The sequence below is a fragment of the Haliaeetus leucocephalus genome, unplaced genomic scaffold (genome assembly GCF_000737465.1).
Source record: "Haliaeetus leucocephalus isolate CR32 unplaced genomic scaffold, Haliaeetus_leucocephalus-4.0 Scaffold176, whole genome shotgun sequence".
Taxonomy (NCBI): Eukaryota; Metazoa; Chordata; class Aves; order Accipitriformes; family Accipitridae; genus Haliaeetus; species Haliaeetus leucocephalus.
The window spans coordinates 705,074-729,972 of NW_010972612.1; the positions used below are offsets into that span (position 1 = coordinate 705,074).

General features: G+C 54.2%; 1 protein-coding gene across 2 annotated transcripts in view; it reads right to left on the minus strand.

Moving 5' to 3' along the window:
• Positions 1-24,899, minus strand: part of CNTFR (ciliary neurotrophic factor receptor) — an 88,501-nt gene that overhangs the window by 14,462 nt on the left and 49,140 nt on the right. For both annotated transcript variants that reach the window (XM_010564225.1, XM_010564224.1), the window contains exons 3-5: positions 9,178-9,295; positions 8,192-8,358; positions 731-894 (exon numbers count right to left, since the gene is read on the minus strand). In XM_010564225.1, the coding sequence (XP_010562527.1) occupies positions 731-894; positions 8,192-8,358; positions 9,178-9,295 (449 nt within the window). The remainder of the gene's footprint in view (positions 1-730; positions 895-8,191; positions 8,359-9,177; positions 9,296-24,899) is intronic.

A 24,899-nucleotide genomic window follows, 5' to 3' on the forward strand; every position in this document is an offset into this window, starting at 1 on the left:
GGGGGCGGGGAGCAATATGCTTTATCAAGCAAAGAACCTAATTGGCTTTCGACTGGCCCAGCTGAGCGCAGAGGGGATGCTGGATGAGCCATGCCAGCGTAGCAGCACCTCTTCTCGAGCAGCAGATTGCTTTCCTTCACAAGCTGAGCATGCAAGAAGCACACAGAGGAAAAAAAAAAAAAGCCTGTTCGTTATCTTCCTGCAGCTAACAAATGAAATCTGTCCTCCGGGCTGCCAAGGATTTCACTGACTATTTTTTTTTTAAAGAAACAAGAAATAAAAGTAAGAAATACGATAACATCGCGGCAATCTCTCTGTGACTGTGCTCTGAGTTACGGCAAGCGGTATTTTATCTTCAGTTCAAAATCTAAATGTGGCAGAGGCGCATTTAAATGTGGTGACATTTATACTTTAAATGCCTTTTACATCTCGTTGGCAGGTTTTACATAGAACATATGTATGGAAAGTAGATAGGGGCCGTGGATGAAAATGCGGAGCAGGGAGAACCTGCAGAGCCATTTGTAGGCAGAATGTGAGTTAAAAGAAAGATGGAGAGGAAGAGAGAAGGGAGGGAGGAGAGACAGAGAAGGAGAGGAAAAAAATCTGGGTTGCCTGGGCAGTAAACAGACATTTTTTTTTTGGTCCCTGACCACTTGTTCCCAGTGCAACTTGTTCCCAGGCACCAGCTCCCCCCGTTCCCTCCCGTCCCAGACAGCTCAGCATCACTTACATGTTGCCACTGGTCCAGGATGAGGGGCCGATACCGCAGGAAGAACTTGAGTGGGAAAGACTCGGGGTCGGGCCAGGACGAGGGGTTTTGCCATGACACTTCCAGCCTCCGAGGGTTATTGGGCACGGGTTTGGCCACCACGCTCTCCGGCGGGTCCGGCTTTACTGGAAGAGAAGAGGGTGGCTGGTAAAGGTTTGCACGCGGCATCCTTCCCTACACCCCTTGGCACAGCTGCCTGGGCTTTGCGCTGTGTGCTTTCCAAGGGGAGCAGCCAACATACAGAACACCCTTTTCCTAAACTAATTAGATGCAAATCACCTTTTCTTCTCCAGGTCAGTGGTATGGCTGTCCTGGCTCAAAATAACCACCGTCAAGGAGGTACCACTGCTGAAGACACATGGAAACAACCTGGCCAAGGTAAAGAGCATCCCTCCTCCCCAGGCCTCCTTGGGTCAGAGTGAGGAGCCCACCAAGCCCAAATCCTGCACTTTCCTCACACCTCATGATTTTTGGGGGTCTGACCCACATTCAAACCCGCTTACCATGCGGTAATGTGGCAGAGTTTGGCCCTTGGGTTTAGGGCTGGGGTTTGGGGGATTCGAAGTGTTGGCACATCATATTTGCCAAGGGCAAAGGATTGCTGTGGTCACCTTCCACCCTAGGTATCTCTCTCTCAGCCCTGCTCTGCTTTTGAGATACTGGGGCTATTTTCTTGCTACCCGACAAGTATTTCAAGTGAATATTAACTGGCTGCAAGCTACGCAACGTGCTTTGAAGTTGCAGCTACTTTTAGAGTGCTGGGAGCAAATCACAGACGGGCTGTGATGCATGGCACTGCCTGTTGCAGAGTGAGCCTTGCTCAAAGGTTTGCTCAACTCCTGACAGCTCAAACTCCCAATTTGCAATAGCAAAGCTACAAAAAGACTGAGATTTGGGTACACCCACGCTTCTCCATTTTTCATGGCCAGGAAGGAGCTGGGAATGGGGAGCTGGGTGCACTGCTGTGCTGCAGGTGGAAGAGGGCTCTCTCTGTGCACTCTAAGAATAGCCATGCACGAGTCCTCATGTCCTGGGAGGGCTCTTAACCCCCTCCAAAGTCCACATGCAGGCCAATAGATCCCCCCTGGCCCAAAAATCTCTGGACTGAGTAATGGTCCCCTGGCTCTGACCACCTTGAGCAGCACCTTGTGAAGGTGCCAGCATCAAACTCCACTCCCAAGCATGGAGGAGGGATGCTGGGGCTGTGGGGAGCCCCTCTCTGCCTGGCAGAGGTCCTGCCCTGCACTCAGAGGTCTTCTCCTCCATGCTGACCCCACGGGTTCATCTGCTGTGGGGGGCAGGTCATGTCCACACAGGGGCTTTGCCTCCCCTGGGAGAGGAAGGAGGTGGCGGTGATGAGTGAGCTGCTCCCTTGCTAGCCTGCCTGCCTGTTGCCTGCAGCCCTGCCCTATGCCTGAAGGGCACCTCTAGCTCTGTTTGAAGTTGTGTGGGACCAGGCGCTGATGTGGGGCCAGTCTGCTGCAAGTGGAGTTGTGTGTGTGCCGTTCGCTGCCTCCACCACCGCTTGTTCCTCTTAGGAGAAACCAGTCTGTGATGCCTTCAAACCCAATTTCTTCGCTGTGGGTGAGGCAGAGGGTGGCACTGAAATGAAGCCACAGCCCAGCCACCTTGGTGGGACCCAGAATTGGCCCTGTTCTCTCCAAGATATAGCCCATCACCACCTCCCATGCCCCAGCCCTCCCGCGCAGCACCCTGGCAGACATTCTGCTGCAGTCCTCCTTCCTTGTCATCTTCACCACCACCCTGACAGCCTCTTCTGCTTCCCATTGCCTTCCCTCTGACATGGTGGGTGCAAGGAGGGCTGGACAGCTTCCTCCATCCTCACTGCATTTGGCGTTCAGAGGATGCTCCTGGAGGCTTGGGGAGCGGCTGGCGAGCAAGCACCCAGGTGCCTGACCACAGGTGCCTAGTGCCACCTCCCAGCTCCCACTGACCCCTCTCTGCAGGAGGATGAGACACAATTTTCCATTTACAGCTTTATCCTTGGCAGGAGGGACGACTTGCTGGGGCTGCGCCGTGCTGAGCTACTCCAGATGGCTGTGCAATTCCTCTGCTCGCTTCGAATCCCAAGGCTCGGGCTGGACATCAGCTTCCATCGACAGGGACTTGGGAGTCCAAATGCATACAGAAAAGTATAAATCCACTGCTGGCTCGGTGGACTCAGTTTGCAAAACAAGTCTGGCCAACTGAACGAATGCAGATGACTGCGAAATGCGGCTCTTCAGTGAGGAAGTGGGAAGGAAGGCGCTGGGCTGGGGATAGATAGACGTGACGGGATACTCCCTGGGGTAACGCAGGGAGCCTAGCCCCTGCTTTTTGGCATGCCAGCCTGGAGCCATGGCAGGGGGATGCTTAAATGCAGTTGTGCTGGGAACAGCACATGTGCTTGGGCAGCAATGAGAGATGCCACTGTGGTGGATTGGAGAAAAGCAAAAAAAAAGGTGCCCTGATGCTGAGGTGGAAGTCGCCTGCCTCTTTGGGGATGTGACCCCCAGACCCACTCCTGCAGGCTGGAGACCATCCCTGGCGTGCAGAGGAGAGCTGCTCTGGCTCTCTGAGTGAGCACGGCAGAGCCCAGCCATTGAAGGCGGCTGCGCTCCTGGCTGCAGGTTAATGGGAAAACCAGCAGTCCCTGCTACCTCCTCATGTGTCCTCCCATCCGTGGGACTCCTGCCCAGGCTAGAAAGTGGAGCAGTGCCAGCCCCTCCAAAAACACAAAGCCAGAGCTGCTCCTGCCACATCCCTCCAAGGCGGTGGGGATGCAAGGACCAGGAGAGGGGACCACAGCCGGTTCAGTGAGGACAGACCTATGTTTTTTAGGACAGACCTCATCATGCCGTGCTCATCATGGGAAACATCAGGGCTGGTCCTGCAGAGGCTAGCTGCGGAGTGAGGAGTGACGGGCTGTGTCCAGCTCCCCGATTTCTACGTGACCTTGAAGGAGTCCTTTATCCTCTGCAGCCTCATGGGTCTGGGCTCCGCAAATGGGGACAAGTGCTCCTCCTTCCCTAGCCTTTGTCTGCCTCCATTTAGCCTGCACATGGTGAGGCAGGGGCTGTCTGGCTGTACATCAGCCAGCATAATAGAGCCCTGTCCTCAGTGCGGGCCTGCAGGCAGTAACATAATAAAAGCAATAATAGCAATAATAATAATGGACGATGGGCATTAGGCTGAGTACTGGTTAAGTGGCTACAAAACCAGATGTAATATTATCCCACAGAGCTGAGGGAGCATCATCAGACATTCCTGGGAAGGGGACTTGGCTGGGAGGCAACTGACAGCTCTTCCCACTTGGTTTTTGGCTGCTGCATCCAAGGAAGGGCTCAGTGTGCAAGAAGAGCCGTGGAGAGCAGCTTTTCCTAAAGGCTCTGCACACTCATGCTTAACTGCAAATCTTTAGCTACCCACCACCCCTGGTTGTTGTTAGACACATCTCAAAATGAAGCTGGTGTTTCAGAAAAGCAGCTGAGACCCTGCAGCATAGAGGGGCCCGTCGCCCATCCCGTCTCTCCAACGAGCACTAAAATGGATCCCTTGTGGCCGTTAAATATCCCCTGGCATTTTCCATGAGCAGAGGGATATTAAACTCCATGTCTTAGCCAAATGTCAGTCTAGGTAATTTAATTCTGCCTCCCTAAGTAGTATGAATTGAACTGACCTTCTGCCTAGGCAACTGTATACCCGTGTTCAGAGACTCTGAATTTCGTACAGACATGGGCACGTTTGTCCTCATGCAGCCCCTCCGAGATGCTCTGCATCTTAATCACCCCAGAGTCGGAGCTGGGAGGATCAAATGACCTTCCCAAGGTCACACAAGGGATGGGTGGCAGATTTGGGGAAGGCACCCATGCCTGCATGGCCCCATCCAAAGCCGCTTTCCTCCTTTTAATGCTGTGCATCTTCTGCTAATTTGCCCCAGGCTCACACAAGGAGAAAGGTGCTGAGGTGGGATGCTGGCTTTGCTGCGTGGTGGTGATGTCCCTGCTTTCCTGGGGGATGCGTGTGCCAGCTACCTGGTTCTTGGGCTGAAACAAAAGTGAGGAAGGTGGTGTTGTGTCCTGGAGAGCCACAAACGTCCCCATGCTGTCCTAGCCACCATGAGGGAGGTGGCAGCTCCTGACACACCACCTCACTCCTCCTTGGCACCTCCCTCTGCTTCCAGGCCCTCTCCCCTCCAGCTCCTCCAACCCCTTTCCCACCTCCTCCTGCTTTAGGCTGCAGCCCTGATGTCTGCAGGGCTTTGCAGAACTTTGCCCTCCCCATGGTCACCTTTATTAATATCGATACCTTTGCAGAAGACGTAATTATGAAAACAATTTCCAGGAGCAAGATGAGGAGGAAGGCAGCCCGGATCTCCTACCGATGAGAGATGGGGGCCAGAGGGCTGGAAAAGCTTTTCCAGTCATCATTGAAAATGACAATGCAGAGTGACCCCTCGCAGCTGGTTGCTAATAACCAGCACGGCACGACCGCCAGCAAGGCATGGTCTCGGGACAGCAAAAGAAAGTACCAGTCATTTTCCACTCAATTAGAGCCCATCTTCCGAGAGGCTGGGGAAGGGATTTTCTGCTGGGGGCTCCAGGGAGGGAGGAAGGAGAGAGGAAGCAAAACCAAAGGAGGTCACTCCTTCACAGGGGGCTTTTTATGTTTGCCCAGGCTGGGTGGGTGGTCCGACCCAGCAGTGGGTCTGCTTCTGGCTCAGATGGTGCCAGGAGGGAGAGCTGGTGGCCCTGCACTGCTCTCGCATTGGCTCCAGGCTGCTCTGTCCCCAGCGGGGTATGAGACCAGGGCTTCATGGCTGGGGTTTAACCTCCATGCAAAAGGTGTGATGGTTTTCTCTAGGATAAGGGGAAAACACAAGGCAGGCTCTGATATTCCCAACCCTGGGATTTTAGAAGAAGCATCATGCAGTTGCTGGTTGACACCGTCTCTCCATTTTAGCAGGATGCGTGCACACGTCGCAATGCTCCCACGCAGCATTTTTCCAACAAGCCGATGCAATGGCTTTGTCCTGAGCCATAGGTTTTCCAGCCCTCCATCTAGCAGAGCAAAAGGCAGCACAACTTCCAAGATGAGATCTCCGTCCAGCTAGATCCACACTGCCAGCACCCCCCATGCTGGGACACAGCCCCAGGTTTGCAGCCGCAGAGGAGAGAGCCAAAAGAGACATCGAAATGCAGAGGCTTCTGCAAAGAGAGCAAGCAACCTGGGGCAAAACTGTGTAGCAAAATACACTAACGCAATGCACTTGTTTTAATTGGAAACACCACGACGGCACGAGGAGAAGCTCCGTTCAGGGTAGGTGGCTGTTGATTGGCAGCAGCTGAGTTCACCCTGTAATGACTCTGCTAAGCTTGTCGACTGCCTGCTTGAACACTCAATCACCACCGCATCTCTGCTTCTTATGCACGGCGGCCATACCAAATCCTGAGGAAGAAAATTTCATAGCTGTACAGAATGTGGAGATTTTAAGGTCACTAGATATTGAAGTGTTTATGGGAGCGGGCTGGCTCTGGGGTGCAGGACACAGCCCTTCCTATCAGCACCGGCACATCGTCCCTTCCCTGAGTGCCATCCGGAGGGTGTTAGAACATCTGCCAGGTGGTGCCGGGGGGGGTCTCACCTCCCACTGCAACCGCCGGGATGTGTCCAGGCACCCTGCAACCCTCCAGGCACTCTTGCAAGATGCAGCGATATTGCACCCGTGCTAATGGCTGGCTCAGGGCAGCACTGGCCTCTGCTCACTGCTCCTCCGACTCGGGCTGAGTTCAAACTGCTGGGCTGGATCCGGCTTGTGCTGGTGCCGGGATGCCCGGGGCTCGCAGCTGGGTGTGCTTCCCAGGGGGGTTGCCCTTGCGTGCTGGATGGAGGACCAGATGTTTGGGAAGCCAGGGAGGGCATGGGTGGGATGCAGACGTTACAGGACGATGCCCTGAACTCCTGCAGGAGGGAATGCAAGGAACTTGGAAAATGCAGCTTAATTGCTGCCCTGGGCCCCACAGGCTGGAGGTTACCTTCATTTTTAAGGAGTGTATCTTCCACAAACACAACAATTTCCATTTAAAGGCACCCAAGTGACTGAAACTCCACCACTTCTCTGTTAAGCTCCTTGCCTTGTTATCAACATTCGCAATGCACTGATGAATACAAGCTTCGGATATCAACTGTGGCTGCAGGGACATGGCAGGACAGTCCCTGCTCCAAAATAATTTCCCTGCTCTGTTCAGAGCTGGCATCTTGTTTATCTTTTGATGTTTTCCAGGATTTGGGGTAGAAAGGGAAAATCGGGGATAGCAGCGGAGCTCCTCTTCTTGCGCTCCGGCACTTCCAGCCGCCTGGGACTGGGACATGCAGCGCATCGAAGGCAAAGACTGACTGCTGGCTGCACTTCAAGGATTCATTTATTTGTTTTTCCAGTCCAGTAATTGCCACATGTAACCAGCAAATTGTTTTTTGATGTGTTCCTGAACTCCTATTCTCTCCCATTTTTCCTGTTCTTTGAGGATGAACACTCTCGTCACAGCACCAGCTGTAATCTGTCTTTGGCTGGTGGCAAAAGTGTTGTGCCCAGCTCCCTGCTTTACCATGCTTGGCACTGAATTGCCCAGTCCATGCTGGTCCTTCACAGTTAGAGGAGCATCCACACCATGGGTCTGGACACAGACAGGCAGCATCCCTGTGGCAGAGCCGGTGGCACAGACACCCCGTCTCCCAGTGCCTGCTGCTCCCCGTCCCACATTGCACAGCATCCACTGCCCAGACAGGGCAGTGAAGAGGTGCAAAGTGGGGAACAGGGTTTTTAGGAGCATGTTAGGTAAAGGCTGGTGGTGGATGACTTCAGTAGGGCTTTAGCCTGCCTAGGGATGGGGGCAAGAGGATGGGACATTTCAATTTCTCTTCCAATCCTAACTTCCATGACTCCGCTTCCAGCACAAACTCCAAACCTCTCTTTTAGGAATGCTCAGAGGGGCAAGAAGGGCAATACCATTTGGACCACACCAGGTCCACAGCCTGCTGCCCCGGTACATGGCAGCCGCTTCCCCAGCCCCCAAGCAGGGAGGAGCTCAGCAACCGTGGCAGACCTGGACCACTGGGGACCAGGCAGGGTACCAGGCCACTGATGGGACCAGCATGGGGGCTGCCTGTGGGCATCCTGCCTGGGTCCCCCAGGATGCTCAGGTGCCGGCACCAGTTACAGCAGGGCTGGGAGAATCAGGGAAGGCTCAAGGAGGATGCCAGAGTGGCTCAGACCCCAGCTCCATCTCATGCATGGATAGGCAGAGTCTCCACTTGGACAACTTGCTCCTTCCCTGGCCCATCACTCCGTCGGGCAACGCTGCATGCAGAGCAAGCCAACCCCAACACCGTCTCGGAGAGGCCAGTTGCTGCCGCGGAAGTTACCTATGGCAAACTCGTCAAAGGTGACAGTGGTGGAGTTTTTGCCCAGAGGATTCGTGACTGTCAGAGTCACCTTGTACTTCACTGTCGAGAAGAGCTGCAGGTATCTGATGTGACACCTGTTTTTGGGAAAGACATCCTTCTCGCAGACCATCTCTCTCGTGCCGTGTCTGGAAAGCAGGGGTGAGAAGAGCTGTTACCTACAGAGCAGTGCTCGCGGTGGGGATGCACCCATGCTGCTGGAGGCAGGAGGCAGAAAGAGCAGCACTGTGTCCCTGCTCTGCCTGCGGTGCCCAGGCACCAGCCCCTGCCACAGCCAAAAGGCTGCTTTCCTCCTGCCAGGGAATTTTGAGGGCTCATGTGTGTGATGTTTTACCTTAAGCCTGCACAGAGACTGTGGTGAATGTCCTCACACTCACCCCAAGGAAAGGATGAGACCCTGCTGGCATTGGGGTTGGTCCCTCCCGTGAGAGGAACAGCATCTCCTTTCTTCTGATGACACAAGCCCCAGAAGATAATGCATGGCACCAGCATGTATAAAGGCTGTGCCAGGACCTGGGCACAGGGTAGGGCATGATGCCATGCCATGGCCAGTTCTAGGTGAGGGACACTGCTGCTGTCCAGCCACAGCCAGTGTACAGCAGAAGGGAGCATGGCTGTGTCAAATGTGCCAAAAACAGTGGGCGCAACCTCCCATGTGGACAAATGGTGCAGAGAGATGGCCATGGAAAGGGGATCTGGGAGCTGGGGACTTTCTTGGTCCCCTGTTGGGAAACCGGAACCTTCCTGGGACAAAGCCCCAGTGCAAAGCATCCAGTTTGGATGTCCCTGGAGCATCCTTCCCCAGGCTCATTTTTGGGACACCAATCCCATATGCGCAGCAGAGGTCAGACCCACTGCGCCAAGACTTCAAGGCACTACTGGGGACCTGCTCCAGGCTGCAGGGACAGAAACTCGCCCCGCTGCACCCTTCCTTCCCAGGCACTTACATGACAGAGATGTTGAAGGAGTTGGGGATGTAGGTGGGAGTGGGCAGGTGCCAGCTGCAGTAGAAACCTTTCGGGTAGTTGTTGGACCGGCACATCAGCACTGGCTCCCTCGGGGGGGCTGCCGGGGAAAGAAAAAAGAGCAATTATCCCTTGAGGTGGGGTTATCACCAGGTCCTGAACAAGGGGATGTCCCTCCACTCTCAACTGCTGCCAGCTCAGGAGGGGACACAGTTTACAAGGGGAGCCTGGTCTGTGTTTATCAGCTGCTTGAGGCATCTGGGGGCCTTTGTCCCATGTCTGCTGCTGAGGTCCTCCATGAGACCTTGCATTGGACTGGGCTGTGCACAGCAGCTCACCTTCTCCCCTGGCAGTTCACCAGCTCTAATGAGAGATGGAGTGGCAGAGAAGGTTGGAAGGTACCAGGGGAAATCGTCTTCAAGGCTGTGACAGAGATGTTGCTGATGGGGAGGAGGTGCTGCTCTCTTGACCCCATTAAGCTACAGTGCTCACGGCTTTCTCTGCCATGTCCCTGGGGAGTGATAAACTTGTTGAGGGATGATCCTCCAAAAGACCAGAGGTCCTCAAAGGGAGGAAGAAGGACTGCTTATGGCAAGATGAGGAGGAACAACTTGAAACCAGCAGAGAAAATTCAGCTTTGCAGGAGGACTGGCTGTGTTAATGCTTTCAGCAGTGGGGCAGAGCATCCCACCCCAGGGTCCTGCCTCCCAGGAGACACAGTGGCAACTGGAGATAGGACAAGAGTGTGCAGTGGGGATCAGCCTTCCTCTGGCCTCATCAGCCATTTCTAGAGCTTACAGGCAGAAGAGGATTTTAAACCCAATCAAGTGTTCACACTGCACTCAGCTTTCCCGGATATACGTGTACTCTGTGGTCTTTGCAGGAGCACAGCCAGAGCTGCGGGAAGACTCTGCAAAATGCCAAGGGCTAGTGTATGTGGGAGAATGAGATGTGATATCTTTCAGCTGATAAATTTTGCCCATGTAGGTTGGTAAAAATCTTATCTGAACTGACACTGAAGTAAACTCCTCTCAGTACCTGGACACTTGCATTGCTAAGAGCAGAGTTTGGCTCTAACTGCAGCACCTTGGCACAGCACCTTGCAATGAAACACACTCCCTGGGCTGGATGTGCACCATGGTTCCCTCGGAAAGGCTGTCTGAACCTGTGGTGGTCCCTCTTTCCCCTCCTTTGTTAGCCCTCGTCCCCATGCATCCACCCAGAATGTGCCAGGACACACTCTTCTCTTCAAGCAGAGGTTTTGAAACAAACATAGCAGATCTAACATCGCTGCGTACCACCCCACTGCGGTCCCAGCAGCAGTCCCCACCACATGGCTTACCACTCTCCTCCCTGCTGCTGAGGCAGATGCCTTAGCCATGGCCGTTACCAAAAATGAGATGCAAACTAGGATGCAGTAATGCAAGAGTTCAGGGAGCAACCCCTGGCTGGGAAACTCCTTCCCCCAAGGGCTGCAAGGGAAAAATCACAAGTCCCACAGCACTGTGCATCCACCATATGTTGCTATGGAGAATCCCATACTGATGGTGCAGTGAAGTTGTGAACCAACATAAGAGCCTTCTGCATGCCGTGCCAGAGAAGAAAAGGATGCAGCGAGTCAGCTAAGGGTGCCCTCACTGCACCAGTGAGCTGGCAGCACCAGGACGATGCCAAAGACTGAAGACATCAACGCAAAATGGGACATCCCTGCAGCCATGTCTGTGCAAATCCCCAATGTGGCGCAGAGCCGTGCAGAGCTGCTGGTCTCCTGGATGTCTCCTCAGCGCCACTTAGGTGCAGCCGAGGCCTCACTGGTGTAACACACTCAGGGATGCACCCAGGACTGGAGCAGGACCCTGATGGGGAACAGCAGCCCAATTGTGCCCTCTAGAGAGTGCCAACCCAGCCAGCTTGCCGTGAGCACAGGCTGCCAGGGTGGGCTGCTGGGATCCTGGCTTGGCATTGAAGAGCAGAGCCCATGGTCAGAAAGTAATGATGGGTTTTGCTAGAAAAGCTTTCTGGTAGGATGCCTGGACGTCCAGCTGTAGCACCCTAGTGCAGTCTACAGAGGGGAAACTGAGACATGGGGCTTGCACACACGCTGGTGTCCCAGGGCAGGGCTGGGGAGGGAGCAAGCAGATGACAAGAGCGCCAAGGGCAGCAGAGTCAGGGAGAAGGGAGAGGGAGAGGGAGAGGGAGAGGGAAGGAAAGGAGGGGGCCGGCGGGGAGGGGAAGCTGTGCCAGTCCACGACACGTGTTCCTCCTAATGGCTATTCCAGCCTTCAGCCGGCAGATGAAGGCCAGAGCCTGGTTAATGAGCCTCCCAGCTAAATTATTCAAGCAGACCCTCCGCAGCAAAACAGAGTGGCTAATCTTAAGGCCAGAGACAAGTCCCTGCTACAGCTCCATCCTCCTCCTCCTCGCCGGCTCCTTAACCCCTTCCCTGCCCCACAGCTGCCCCCGGGGTGAGGCGGGAGCAGACGCAGGGCAGCATCGCCCTGTCGCAAGGGGTAATGGGGCAGGGTTGTGGGCTCCTGGGAGGTGTTTCGGAGGGGTTGAAGGGGATTTAGGGACAGCTCTGGGGTCCGAGCGACCGCGTGGTGGCAGTGTGGGCTAACAGCACCCGCCTGGGACCCGGCAAAGCGGGCTGGGGGCTGGAAATATCGCATGGGAGGGAGGATGGTGGGGATGCTACTGTGGACCTCTCGCCCACTTGCTGCTTGTGCTCAGCTGTGCCGCACGACACCAGGAGCCACACCGGGTAGAGGCAGCCGAGGCTTCAGCGAGCATCCCTGAAGACCTGCACTGTCCCTGCCCGACGAGGAGGCTCTGCCCTACATGCGCAGCCCCAGATGATGCACTGCTACTGAGGATAATTTATCTCTGTTGTCTCCGGTATTATGCCGGATCCATCTTTTGGTGGTCTGTGCTAATTCCTCCACCAAGGAGGCTGGGGCGGGCTCGTGCTTCCAGGTTTGCTTTGCTGGGAGAAGGAGGGCTGCCCAAACAGCCTCCCGCTTCCATCCCTACTCTGCAACAGCCTTTGAAGATGCCCCATTTTCACAACCTTGAATGCCTTGAAGACCCTGTCCTCTGCTCCAAGACTGGGGCCCCAAATGCAGCCCCTAACCTCTGTGCCCCCAGCATCTTCCACCTTCCATGCTCTGATGCCTTTTAGCAAGCCAGAGGTGGAAGGAGAGGCTGGGAAAGGGGGACAAAATAACCCTCATACCTCTGCTACCCATGCAGCGTCCTCAGCCCACTGCATCTGAAGGGATGCTGCTGTATGAAGCCTGTCTCCCAGCCATCGCCCTCTCTTTCTGGGCAGGGACAAGCTGTCTCACAGGGACACTCCTGCCACCTCTGTCTCTCCAAAGAGCCATCAGTCCCAGAGCCACAGGTGTTTTGGGAAGGGGATGTCAAACAACTGCCCCACTTTCTACCTTGATGGGCAGAAAGTCCACCCCACGGGAGAGTGAAGGGCCAGTGTGATGTGCCATTTGGGGCTGTGACCATGACACCATGCCGGTGACCATGACCATGACTGCCAGGTGCCACGAAGGAGAGAGCTGCAAGCCCCTTCTCAGTGGCCATGCTGCATCAGGAGGGCTGCCTTTGCCCACCCTGCCCTGGTGTCTTCTCCAAGCTGGTGGCAGAGTCTCCATCTCCCCATAGTAGATGGTCGCTTGCAACCCTGTTCCTCTCCCCTCCTCTCCCAGGAAAGGCGCTCGCCAGCACAGCTCATCCTGCCCATCAAAGGCTCTTAAAGAGAGCAAATAAAATTGCAGGCTCCAATCGATCCGGCGCTCCGTAATGCTGTCTTTGGAGGTGGGCCAGCCTGTCGGGCCGATGGAGAGAGCAAGAAAGGCAGTGGAGGAAAACAAAGCCATCAAGGGAGCATTAAAGGTTTTTTCTGCCCTGAGGCTTTGGGCAGTGCCTCTGGGTGAGGGCTGTCCCGCCCCAACCTCCTCCATCCTCCCCCAGCTGATGTCCAGCTTTCAGCCCCTGCCTAACGCTGAAAACAGCCCGAGCAACACGTTGCCCCTGCATGGGCACTTCTCCCCAGGCTCCAGCACGCAGCCTCCCTAATCCTGGCAAATGTTTACTTCCCTGTCGCCTCATGGAGCTGCTGAACTCTGTAAAGGCAGAGATCCTTTCCTTTCGCTGCAAAAGCGCCTGCCCTCTCTAATCTGTCTATTAACCTCTTGCATGGCAGGAAGCCACTTCTCCCACGCGCTCTGCCGATGTCCTCTCTGCAAATCCAGCATGTTTAATGCCTGGCCGTGGCAGCTTCCCAGCAGCTTGGGCTGCAACCAGCCTTGCTGCAAAAGCTCGGGACAAGAGGATGGAAGGCTGCGCCAGAGCTGGGCGCATCCCACCTGGGCACGCTGCTTGCAAGCCATGCAATGCTCCAGCAAAATTCAGAGCTGCAAGAGGCAGCAAAAGCTGGTACCAGGGTCATCATCTCTGTAGACCCTGCAGAAGACTGGTGGCAGGGACGGGGTTGGCTTTCCCACCACACGGTGCCCCAGACTTTGCATCCATTTGACTGCAGTCTCTCTGGCTTGTTGGAAATAGCTGTCACTTGACCAGCTCCGGCATTTCTGCTCAGCTGGGGAGAGCACAACAAGTGGTCCTCAACGATGAAACAGCTCTGGATGCATCAGCACAGACACAGATTTTTGTCTCCCTTCCCATCTCTAAAGCCCAGTCGTCCTTGTACCCTGAGTCCCACTGTGCAGGGGAAAAGTGTGACCAATCCATTTTAGAAACCACTAAAAATGATCTACAATAGCTTTTCCTAGCCCTGCTAGGTCATGAGATAATGGATATTAAAATCATGGCATTTTTATATATAGAAAAGTTATTTTAGGTCATTTTTAGAGGTTTCTGAAATGGATCAGTTATAATTTTCCTCTCCTGCTGAGGGCTGAATGCACTAAAGATGCCTTGCTCCACAGGTGGAGAGATACAAAAAATAGTACCAATAAAAGTTTTAAGAGGCCTCTCAAACACTTCTGTAGGAGGTATTTCTTCTGGTGCACTAGGGGCACATTCAGGCGCCAGGCTGCTGGGGGATACCGGTCCTACAGCATGCTTGTAGGATCACCTGCATAACGCATCATTCTGGTCTTCGGCCAGCAAAGCCTCCAGCGTCCATGACAGCAGCATGGGTTTGTGCTAGACCTACAGCCGTGACACAGCCTGCCTGCATGTGGGCAAGACCCCCGTGCTGTCCCACGCTGGGGGACAACCCCAGCCCCGATGCTGTCCTGCCACCAGATTCCCACTGTTATCATCCCTGCCTCTCCCCAGTGCCCATGGCACAATCACTGCCCCGTCTCTTGCCTGTGCCTAACATGCCCTCCACATCCTCAGCCGCTGACTTTTTTTGCACCATAGCCACGACCTTGCAGGTGGTGGGTATGTGCTGATAAGTAAAAAGACACTCAAGTGACCAAAAGCAAAGCTATAGAGGCTGGAGGGCACAACGGGGAGCTACCCAGGCGTGAGATGCCAGCCCCGAGCACACGTGCATAAGAGCAGCACACCCCACACATCTGCACATGCACCTACGCAGGTGCTTTTGTTATGCATACTCTGGCTGCAAGCACGATGTATTATTTATCTAACACCACTTTACTAAAATTGTCTGTGTACAGCAGGCTGGTAGGAAACAACAAAGAAACAATGATGAATAAATCATATATCTACTGCCCGGAGGATCAGGGGAGCATCCGCCTGCCGTGCACCACCTGTGCTGGAGTGTAGGATGGCTGTGGCTGGGGACGGTTCCTTCCGCCATCTCAAACGTTGGGATGTGGCTGTGTTTTGTTGCTGGAGAAAGGGAGGGAGGTGAAGCTCTGAGTTTGCTCTGTTACCCCTTGTCCAGGCTGTTCTTGGATAAGGGTGAGGCTGAGGAGGGGTGCAGAGGACAGCGGTGGGGTGGTACAGAGGCAGGCGATGCTCCCCTGCATTGTGTTTCTGTACTCTGGGATCATGTTCATAACCACCACTTCTTCAAGAAGGATTAAGCAAGTTCATTATTTTTTTTAAATTAATGCAGCAAAATTCATGTGAGAGAGAATTAGAGAGCCCAGGGGTGTAGGGGCACAGGGTGAGATGGGCTCATCCCTCACTGACCTCCTGGGTGACCTGGGCAAGTGATGGAGATGGGGTTTAGGTCTCTCCCAGTCAGTCTAAGCCATCCCAACCTTAGCACGAGACATTTTCAGGGGGACATTCCTCCCCCTTGAAGTTAGCCACTGACAATGTATCCCTCTGGAGTGTGAGCCACCCCAGCTGAACACCAGAGTTGCCCACATTCAGCCAGCACCTAGCCCAGCCCTGACACCCTCATGCTGCAGGACCTCCCTGGGAGCTCCCAAAATGGGCTAGGAACACCTGCAGCTGTAACTGGAGTCCTCTGGTCCCGTTGCCATCTAGGAGCCACCTCCCCAGTCTCAAAGAGCAAGAATTTATTCCCCAGAAGGTGCCGGAGAAAAGGTGGACTCAGCAAAAGATAAATTTCTAAAAGGCCCTGTTTTACACTGATTGGGGCTCGTAAACCAAGCTATGGATTTTCTCATTTCCCTTGCAGAAAATTCAGCGCGCCCGTCAAGAGGCAGCACTGTAAATTTTTGGGTGAGGCATTACTCATAGAGAAGAGGGAGCTCAGAGCCACGCTTTAAGCCCAAATCACAGTGCAAGCTCCTAGCCCTAAAAGCTGCCTTGAAGCAGGACAGCGTGATAACAGGCTCACCAGACTTTGCTTCATTCTGCACTGCATGAGGCCATGCTATTTGCAGCACAGCAGAGGTGCTCTTCAAACCTGAGAGCTCTCAAGCCTTCAAAAAATTAGCAAGCAAGCCTGGTTAAGCAGCGAGAGGAAAGGGCAAGAGGAGAGGGGCTCCGGCAACTGTGGTATGGGATGGGGTGGCTGGCTGGCACAGCAGCCCTCTCCAGAGATGCTCCCCAAGGTGCGGGATGCTGCGGGAAGGAGGTTTAGGCAGGTAAAGCCATCAGGCATCCCACACCCAGAACAGACCCCCATGCTGCCAGCTGCAGAGTTGACTCCCTCTAGTAGTGCCGGTGCTGGGCAGCATTGCTGTCCCAGGGCAATGCCCACATGGCTCCTTGGAGATCTCGCCTGGCACCCCAAACCCAACTGTGCTCCTGCAGGTGACCTTGTCCCCACGGGCCAGGATGCTGGGCTGGATGCCTTAGGGACCGATGCACAGTGGGGATGCTGGGCACCTCCAGCCTTCGCTTGGGACCGCGCCACAGCCAAAATTCCCTCCTAACCCTCCCGTCCTCCGTTGGAAACCAAAGAGCAGCTTTGCTCTGAAACAGTATTAAATATTGAACAAAAGAAAGCAAATCTGTTATCTGGGATAATTGGGAGTAAATAAAACATTTAACCAAACCAAATGCAGCTGTTTCTACTTGGAGCCGGCACAACAGCAGGGAAGCCAGCTCAGCTACTCTGCATCCTCGTTACGGCAGCTGATTATTGTTTTGTGTATAACGGTAGCACCGCCAGACCTCGAGCGAGGCCGGGGCCCACGGTGCTCAGTGCGGCACACCGGGAGGGGTACACCAGAAAGGCAGGACACGGCAGCGCAGGAGCACACCGGGCATGGGAAGTCCTTTGCAGCGCTGGGGTTTGCTCTCCAGCCCAGGGAGTTCACGGTGAGGCCGGCTTTCCTCCCCCAACACCTCTGCGAGGGGATTTGCATGTAACATAAACCATTTCAGAGCCAGGTCACTGGTTCGCACATAGCCCCGGGCAGTAATGACCAAACCTCGTTACCGGCTGCTCTGGGATTGAGCGTGCCGGGCCTCCGTCCAGCTCCTGGAGACCTGGAGAGCTGTGTGGGGTGAGGGACTGTGCAGATCCCAGGGGAAGGTGCTGGCAAACGGAGCCAAGGGAGGCTCCGGGGATGGAAAGTACATCCCTGCCGGCAGCTCAGGCTGGGAGCATCCCAGGGCACAGGCTGCCATGCCCAGCCAGCGGGGAAGGGGCTGCAGCCCCTGTGCGGAAAGCAGGGGGCTGATGTGCGCTTTGCTTTCTTAGGGCAGCCATGGATTTTCCACTACTGGGGTTTAGGGAGGAGAGCTTGATGCCCCCGCAGCTCCCACCCAAATGCTGTGCCTATCCCTTACAAAATGGCCAGGAAGGATGTGGGACATGAATTGCATGGGATCTTCCAGTCGCTCCCAAAATAGTTTCTGCTCCCAGGGGACCCTTCTCCTTGACATGGGGCTGGATGCACTGTGCCAAGGCAATGCAGGGGGAAAATGCTTCCTAGCACCCACATGGGTCCCCAGCAGCTGCTCCTCACTCAAAGGAGCTTGTGGTCGATGCATGTGGAAGCTGTGATAGCCCTGGTCTCCAGAGAGGAGTAGCTGCCTCCCTTGGTACCTACCCCTCGATAAAAGGCTTGATCGGAGCAGGCCCAAACTGCTCTGAAGTGTTGGTTTCTCCTGTGCCCCATCACAGCCCACACCAGCTGTGAGGAACATGCAGTCCAAGAGCCCAAATCTGTGCAGAACCCTGGAAATCTCCAGGAGCTCAGCTGGAAAAGCTGCCAGGCAGAGAGAGGGAATATTCCTGCCTGTTATGCCTTTCCCAGTTTGGTTGTGCCGGGGGCACGTGGGGTGCCCCTGAGGACTCCCTGGCAGGTATTGAGGAGACCAAGGATCTGTGCCACGGCAGCCCCTTGCCTCCGTGCCTGTGGAGCTTGCAGAAGAAAACTCAGCATCCCCTTCTCCCTCTTTTCCCAGCTCCAGGCAAAAATCCCCTGCACAAGCTACATCATGCAATGCCCCTGCCCCCTCCATCACCTTATTTAAAGGCTGCAAGAAAGCAATCCGTCCTCCCAGCCTCTGCAGATGGAGAAGACGGGGAAAATACCAGGTGCAATCAGACACAACTGGGACCATCAGCAGCCACGTATCCTCGGCGAAGCTGTCCCACCAGAACTCCTGGAAATTGTATATTTATCCAGGAGGAGCCTCTGGGGGGAAGCTACAAGCACTTTGTCATGCACCGAGCAACAAGCTAGCCACGAATATTACCAGCTATCACTCCCAGTGGGGGAGTGTGGGCTGCCTCTAACAGCCAGCAGCTCTCCAAAAATGCCTCTTTTCTCCTTACTTCTCTTGAGATTCAGCCTGGATACATCCCTTCTCCACTCTGCTCTTCCCCAGGCTGCTCTCTGCACTACCCCAATGAGGGGGGTACCTGCTGGCAGAGGGGTCTCTCACCCCATAGGGAATGGAGAGGAAGAAGTAAGAGATTTCTGTCTCTCTGGAGGAGAGAAGGGGTTATTTTTGGGCTTCTCTTCTCCTGCCTGGGCAGGAGAAAGAGCTGATAAGAGCGATGAGTAACCAGACATACCCCCCATCCACTTACTTCTTGCACCAGCACTGGCTTTTGAATGAAAAACTCCTTTCCTTCAGCATTTATGGAAAAACACCCTCTCTTTTCTCCCACGTTTTGCTAGAGGAAATGCCACAGGTTGCACTCCTGTCCCCGTACAAGGCAGACCTCACGGCACCCTCCAGCCTACACCGGCTGCTCCACCTTGGGTTCAGTTGGAACAGGGGACCTGGAAGTGGGCATCTGCATGCAGGTACCCACCACACACTGGGTGTCTGTACAGGCAGCAGAGCCATTTGCTCATCCTTGAGCCGACCCTGTGCTTGGCCATCCGGACTGCATCCAAGTTTGCTCACACACACTCAGTATCCCCTGGCCACCGACTCACATCCTCAGGACTGTCCTTCTGCCCTGCACAACTGCTTTCCTGGTGAGATGCTACACTGCTCCATGGGGCTGATGTGCAGCCTGTGTCCGTCCCTCTGCCCCAGGAACCATGCAGCCCTTCATGTGCGAGAGCCCCAGCCCCTGCAATGCTGGTGGCTTCACCCAGCTTTGTGTCACTGCTGGGAAACCAACTCCAGGCACCTTGTGAAAACTGCTGGGCTGGAGCCAGAGGTCCCCCAAGAGATGCCAGAGCTGGCTGTAGAGAGCTGACACAGGACCAGAAGGAGCCTCATATGGCTTCTTTCTGTGTTGTTCCCACCCCGAATCCATGTGAGTTCCTGCAGCAGCAGCCAGCCTCCTTGGCGTGTCTAGTGAAGCCACCTGGACCATCCCACATGTCATTCTGCATAATATACCCTGGAAAATCACAGCACCGGACTCTGGTGGGGATGGGGCTGAGATGTTCAGGCTGCTCAGGGATGCTGCTAGCCCATTAATGACATGCATCAGGGAAGATGCTTAATTTGTCCCAGGAAATGAGGTCTCCACACCAGTCCTTAGCTGCCCACTCCCTGGCTTTGAGAAAATACCAGTCAGGCATGTCACTAACAGCAGCAGGGTGCCCAGCTCAAGCCTAATCCTGCCCTGTGCTGCTGGAACCAAGGGGTAGAGGCAGGAAGGAGGAGGGACCGCAACTGCAGAGCATCAGTCTCCGCAGCTCACCCAAAGGGCATCCTTCAAGGGGATGAAAGCCAGAGGAGTGTTGCATCTCTGGAAGGGGTGGGTTGAGATACCAGCTAGGCTAATGTCACTGCTTGACGCCACTGCTCTCTTTAAAAATGTCTTTTTTTTTTTATCCTCAGGCCTGAATCAGGCCCTGGCCTCATTCTTATCTTACAGCAATGAGGTCCTTGGGATGATGTAAGTCACACAACTTCAGACTTCACTGCATTTGGAAGTAATAGCTGCATCCTTAACTCAGCTGACTTCAAGGGAGGTCCCATTATTCAGCCCATCTGTAAAGAAATGGAGGTAAAAAAAGGCTCTTTGCTTTAAGAAAATGATGCTCATCTCCCTCACATCCTGGCTTGACACTTAAATCCCCACAAGTGGCAGCAAGCAAGCCCTGGGGGATGCTCCTGGTGTGCATGGCCAGGGCAGCTCAAACAGCTCGAGGGGCTCGGGGAGCCCCTTCCCACCCGCGTGAGAGCCCACAATTTGCAAAACGAAGCGTGAAGCACAAACCGACTCGATTACTCACAGTGACTGTTTTCACCCGTTCTAATCATCACCTGTAAAATCTTTGCAAGGTTGTTTTCATTTTCTTCCCTCTCTGCTTCCGCCAGCTCTGCTCTGCAGCGAGCACCTCACTAAATTCCCTTAATCTTCCCTTTCGGTCATACGCTATCTTCTAATCCGTTAATCAATTTTCCTGTGGACTCCCTCTAATTTATCGATGGCCTTTTAACAACGAAACCCCCAGAAGCGAACGCACTTTTCCTGAGTGCATCGGCACCAGATCAGTGGTGAGAGCAGCATCATTGCCAGCTCTGCCCCGGCAACAATAATGTGGATGCTCAGCACAGCCTGTCCCTCCTCACGGAGGACAATGGCTTCTCACCTATCCTCTGATTTGCTTCCAACAAAGAACAAATAGCAAGCAATTACTGTTATAAAAAATACCGTTATAAGTATTTTAATTATTTCTTGAGGGCTGGCAGGTCTCCCCCGGGGCAGGCAATCCTCCTGCAAATGCCAAGCACCAGAGCTGGGGACTGAGCTGTCACCCATAGGTCCCCAAATCTCCTTTGGGCAGGACGAAGGGGGCAGGATGCCAGGATGGGCACTGCTGCTTTTCTGGGGGAGGCACTGCACCGTTCATGCAGCAGCACTGCCTAGAGCAGCAGGAGACCCTCAAGAGACCTGGGATAGAGAGGAGAGGAGGGCATGGTGCCCAGATACCCCACTGATGGGCTGAGGCTGATTCCTGGCTGGGTCATGGTCTCTGCAAGAGGCTCAGCACAGGATCAAGGAGTTTGGCAGGGAAGCCCAGGGCTGCTCTTTCTTCCCCTGCCTTTCTCACCCCCTCCAAGGTCAAACAGTCCTGGACTCTCAATAAACTGTCGTAGGGGCTCCAGGGGATTTCAGGAGGTATTTGATAGGATTTCAGCAGACCTGAAGCGTGACTTCAGAGGGATGGGGGGGAAATACCCTAGAGCGTTATTAGAGTCACTGAAGGATTTTGCTGTGCTCTCTGAAGCGTTGCACAGAAAATTGCAGAACAGCAAGCCCCATGGTCCAGACCTTGCCAGCACCAGAAGGATGCTGTGGTGTCCTGGCTCACATGAGCCCCACTGCCCTGTCATGGACCAGGAGCACACTGTTGCTGTGTGCACTGCAAAAGCCTTCTGCAACAGCGACAACTCTCTCCTCGATGCACACAGATGGCTCAGCATCCTTCCGAGAGGAGGTGAGCAGCAGTGACAGGTCTGAGAGCAGGGGCTCGGCTGCGGATGAGAGCTGCAAGGATGTGCTGGGGAAAAACAGACAGGGCAGCACAGTCTGGTTTAACCTGAATACCTTGCCATCCTCTCCTGGAGCAGAGAAAACAACCCTGGCCGTGTTAATGTCAATGCAGCTAGGTCTGTCCCATGGCATATATGCCACCAGCAGCACAGCACAAAAGGCAGCATACCTCGAGAAAGTGGAGAAGTGCTATGATGCTGCCAAAGTTTCTCACCTTTCCAACAGTGACATGGGGTTGAACCTGCCCAAGATCCTGTATGGGAGGATTTGGGGTTTGTCTGCAACAGGGAGATGCTGGAGACACAGCTTGGTACCTGCCCCATGACCAGAAAGTTGTTCACGGGCATTTTCAGAGAGCAGTTCCTGTAACAGCAACCATGGTGTTATGGCAGAGCAGCTCAGCCACAGCCCGCATAATGAAATGCAAATGACTTTTGAGGTCATAGCTCACACATGCATCTCGGTGGCTGTCTCTCCTGCTTTCTGCACTAATATGGGCTGGAAAGGCAAGAACTGGGCAAGGACCCGGAGGGCAGATGCATGGTCTTTGTTTCTCTTCCCCATCCTCATGCTTTACTTGGACCCTTGGGGAAGTCTGTAGCTTGAACACAGCCCTCACTGTGAGCCAAATGGGTTGCAAATGTATTGGCATGTGTTGTGTCATCTGCGGCAGCTAATAGGATCCATTTTCCAAGGAAAGGGAAAAGAAAAGGAAGAAGAGGGGAATGCTTAAATCTGCAAAACAAACGTCCATCACCCCTTCTGAAGCACTAAACCCATGGCAATAGATTATATGTGAAAGGTTGGTCTAGAGCAATAATCTACAAGGGCTTCACACAACAATGCAGCTGGATTCAGATGTCAAACCAAAATCCTTAGCACTTAATACCTTCAAAGCCTGTACAAAGAATGGATGTGATGCTGGCCCCGGTGCGGTTATTGGAAGATTTGTCTCTGATTTCACCAGCAGCCCCACTAACACACTAATTCCTGCTGCCCCGTGAGAGGGCACGGGACCTCCCTGCCCAGGGGCACCTACACGATGCCCCAGCTCTAAGACATTGCAGGAGTTGCCTCCCCATGTGGCATTTGCTGCAAAGCCTGGGAGAAGTAATAAATAGGAGAAAAGCACTCTGTGCCACCTTACAGCCAAGGAAATGGAGGTACAGAGCAGCCAAGGGATGGCCACTGAGGACGGAGAGGCTGACTGAGGATGCCTGCTAAATCCCTGGGCCCTGTGTGCATCTCCCCATGTGTTCTGGTGAACCCGGGTGCTCAGTCCACCTCTGCCTGTATGAGAGCATTGCTGGGCTCAGCACCAAGCTGCCCAAACCCACGTCACCCCATCTGGCCCCAGGCAGGGCTGGGAGAGCCCTCCTCGCCCGCCCGGCTTCCCCACAGCCCAAGCAGATGTTCTGGGTCCTGTATCCTGGGACAGATTCCGGCTTGATTTATTACTGGACGTGACTTCTGGAGTTTGTCAAAGGCACCCGCTCCCCCTCCCCTGACTTTCCCCACACCCTTCCCATTTTGTTTTACGTTCACTTTGTGGTCTCCCCGCCATAGCTTGCAATAAACAGAAACTCATTTCCAGTATAAACAACTGCACACTCTGCCCCAGTGAGCCGTACGACCCTGCCTTTCCCTCTCCCCACCCCTGCCTGCTTTGGGCTCTGGGAAAATGGTCTCTTCCTTCTGCTTTTTTTCACCCCCCACCCTCCTGGCCCTTTGCATTTTTTTTCACTGAGATTTATAACGTGCCAGCCAGAGCTGGAGTGGTCTCTCCCACTCCATGTCACGTACGTGCTATTAAAAGTAACTCAACCAATAGATCTCGGTAAGGAAAGCCACCTGAAATCCCAAAGAGCTGGAGATGGAAGGAGGGCTCTGCCTGAGCTGGGGGTTTATACCCAAGATGGGGATGTTGGCCTCAGCATGACCAAAAGCCTCCCAAGATGCAGGATGCCTCTCAAGGCATGCAAAAAGGCAGGATCTAGAAAACTTGAGTCATAGGCTCAGTTCTTGTGCACCGATGCATGGGGGCAAGGACGTGCCCAGTGCTGGAGCGGCTGCCAGGTGGCTACTGGGATAATGAGGCTGTTAGAGACCCTGCGCTGCTCGTTATCCAGAGGCGTTAGTGCCGATGGTGTTATATAGAGGGGATGCCAAAGGCACTCCCAAGAGGGTTGTGCCTGGGCGATCACCGGCACCTGCCTGCAGCTTCCTGTGGCTGCAGAGCCCTTTCCCCATCTGGCTTTAACAAAATGCCCCCGTGTTGACCATTTTGGCCCAGAACCTGTTTCTGCTCAGACATTCACAAGCTTATGCTTGCTCAACACAGTGATCCCCTCTGGGGTGCCCTTCCCCCAGTGATGGAGGCGTGCAGGGCAGATCCTGCCTTCCCCAAGACCTGAGTTGGGAGGGATACCAGCGGGATCAGAGGACAGCCTGATGGGAGCCAAGCCCAGGGAGAGAGGCTCTGCAGTAAGGCCATGGAATGGAGCTGAATGGAGTCACCTCTCCGAAGGGCTGGACTGATGCTCTCAGGGTTGCCTTTATCTATCTTTATCTCTACATGGGGTACACAACTGTCTGCAGTGTTTTCATGTTTGTACAGGGAGGGTAGCCAATGCATTTGTGCTAGAAAGCCCCTTAATTTCGCCAACATGATGCCCAACAAATGCCTTTGTTGCCCAGGGTGGGCATGAACTGCAAAGCCAGGCTGGCTGTGGCTTAGTGGTGTGGACGGTGTACTTGATCCCACCATCCTGAACCTCCATCTGCCAGCATGAATCCAAATGGATGAAGCCAAAGCTGCGCAGAGTCAACCAAGAAAAATGGTAAACATTTTTGACACTGGGTAATTAAAGCCTGGAAGAGCTCACCAAAGGCTCCAGTGGATTCCCGGCCACTGGAAGTCTTTAAATCAGGGCTGAATGCTCTCCTGGCAGTAAAAGGAGGGATTCATTCAAGGCAGTGCCCTGGCAGGGGCCACACAGCACGGCAGGCAACAGCAGCAGTCCCCCACATCTCCCTCACATCCCACATCAGAGAGATGCTGCAGGGGATGCACACACCTGCCTCTGCCCGTGGTACAAGGACATTGTGGGGTCAGTCACCTTGCAGTGCTCAGGGACAAGGCTGCTTGTTCGGCTGCAGCTCCTTGGTTGCGATTTTAGTCTCTATTACCCTCTCTCTAGGACAAGCCAGCCCAGGACCACCAGTGGTTAGGAGTTAGTCATTTAATTCCAGGCAAGGAGCTGGTCAAAGCAGCTGATGGTTTCATTTTTTCTGGGAGATTAAAACAAATAAGGAAATGAGGTGGGTTAGTGGAAACCTGAACCCAAGTGGTTTGGCTGGAGACTATCCCAGCATTGTAAACCAGCCTCTAAGAATGCTGGAAATA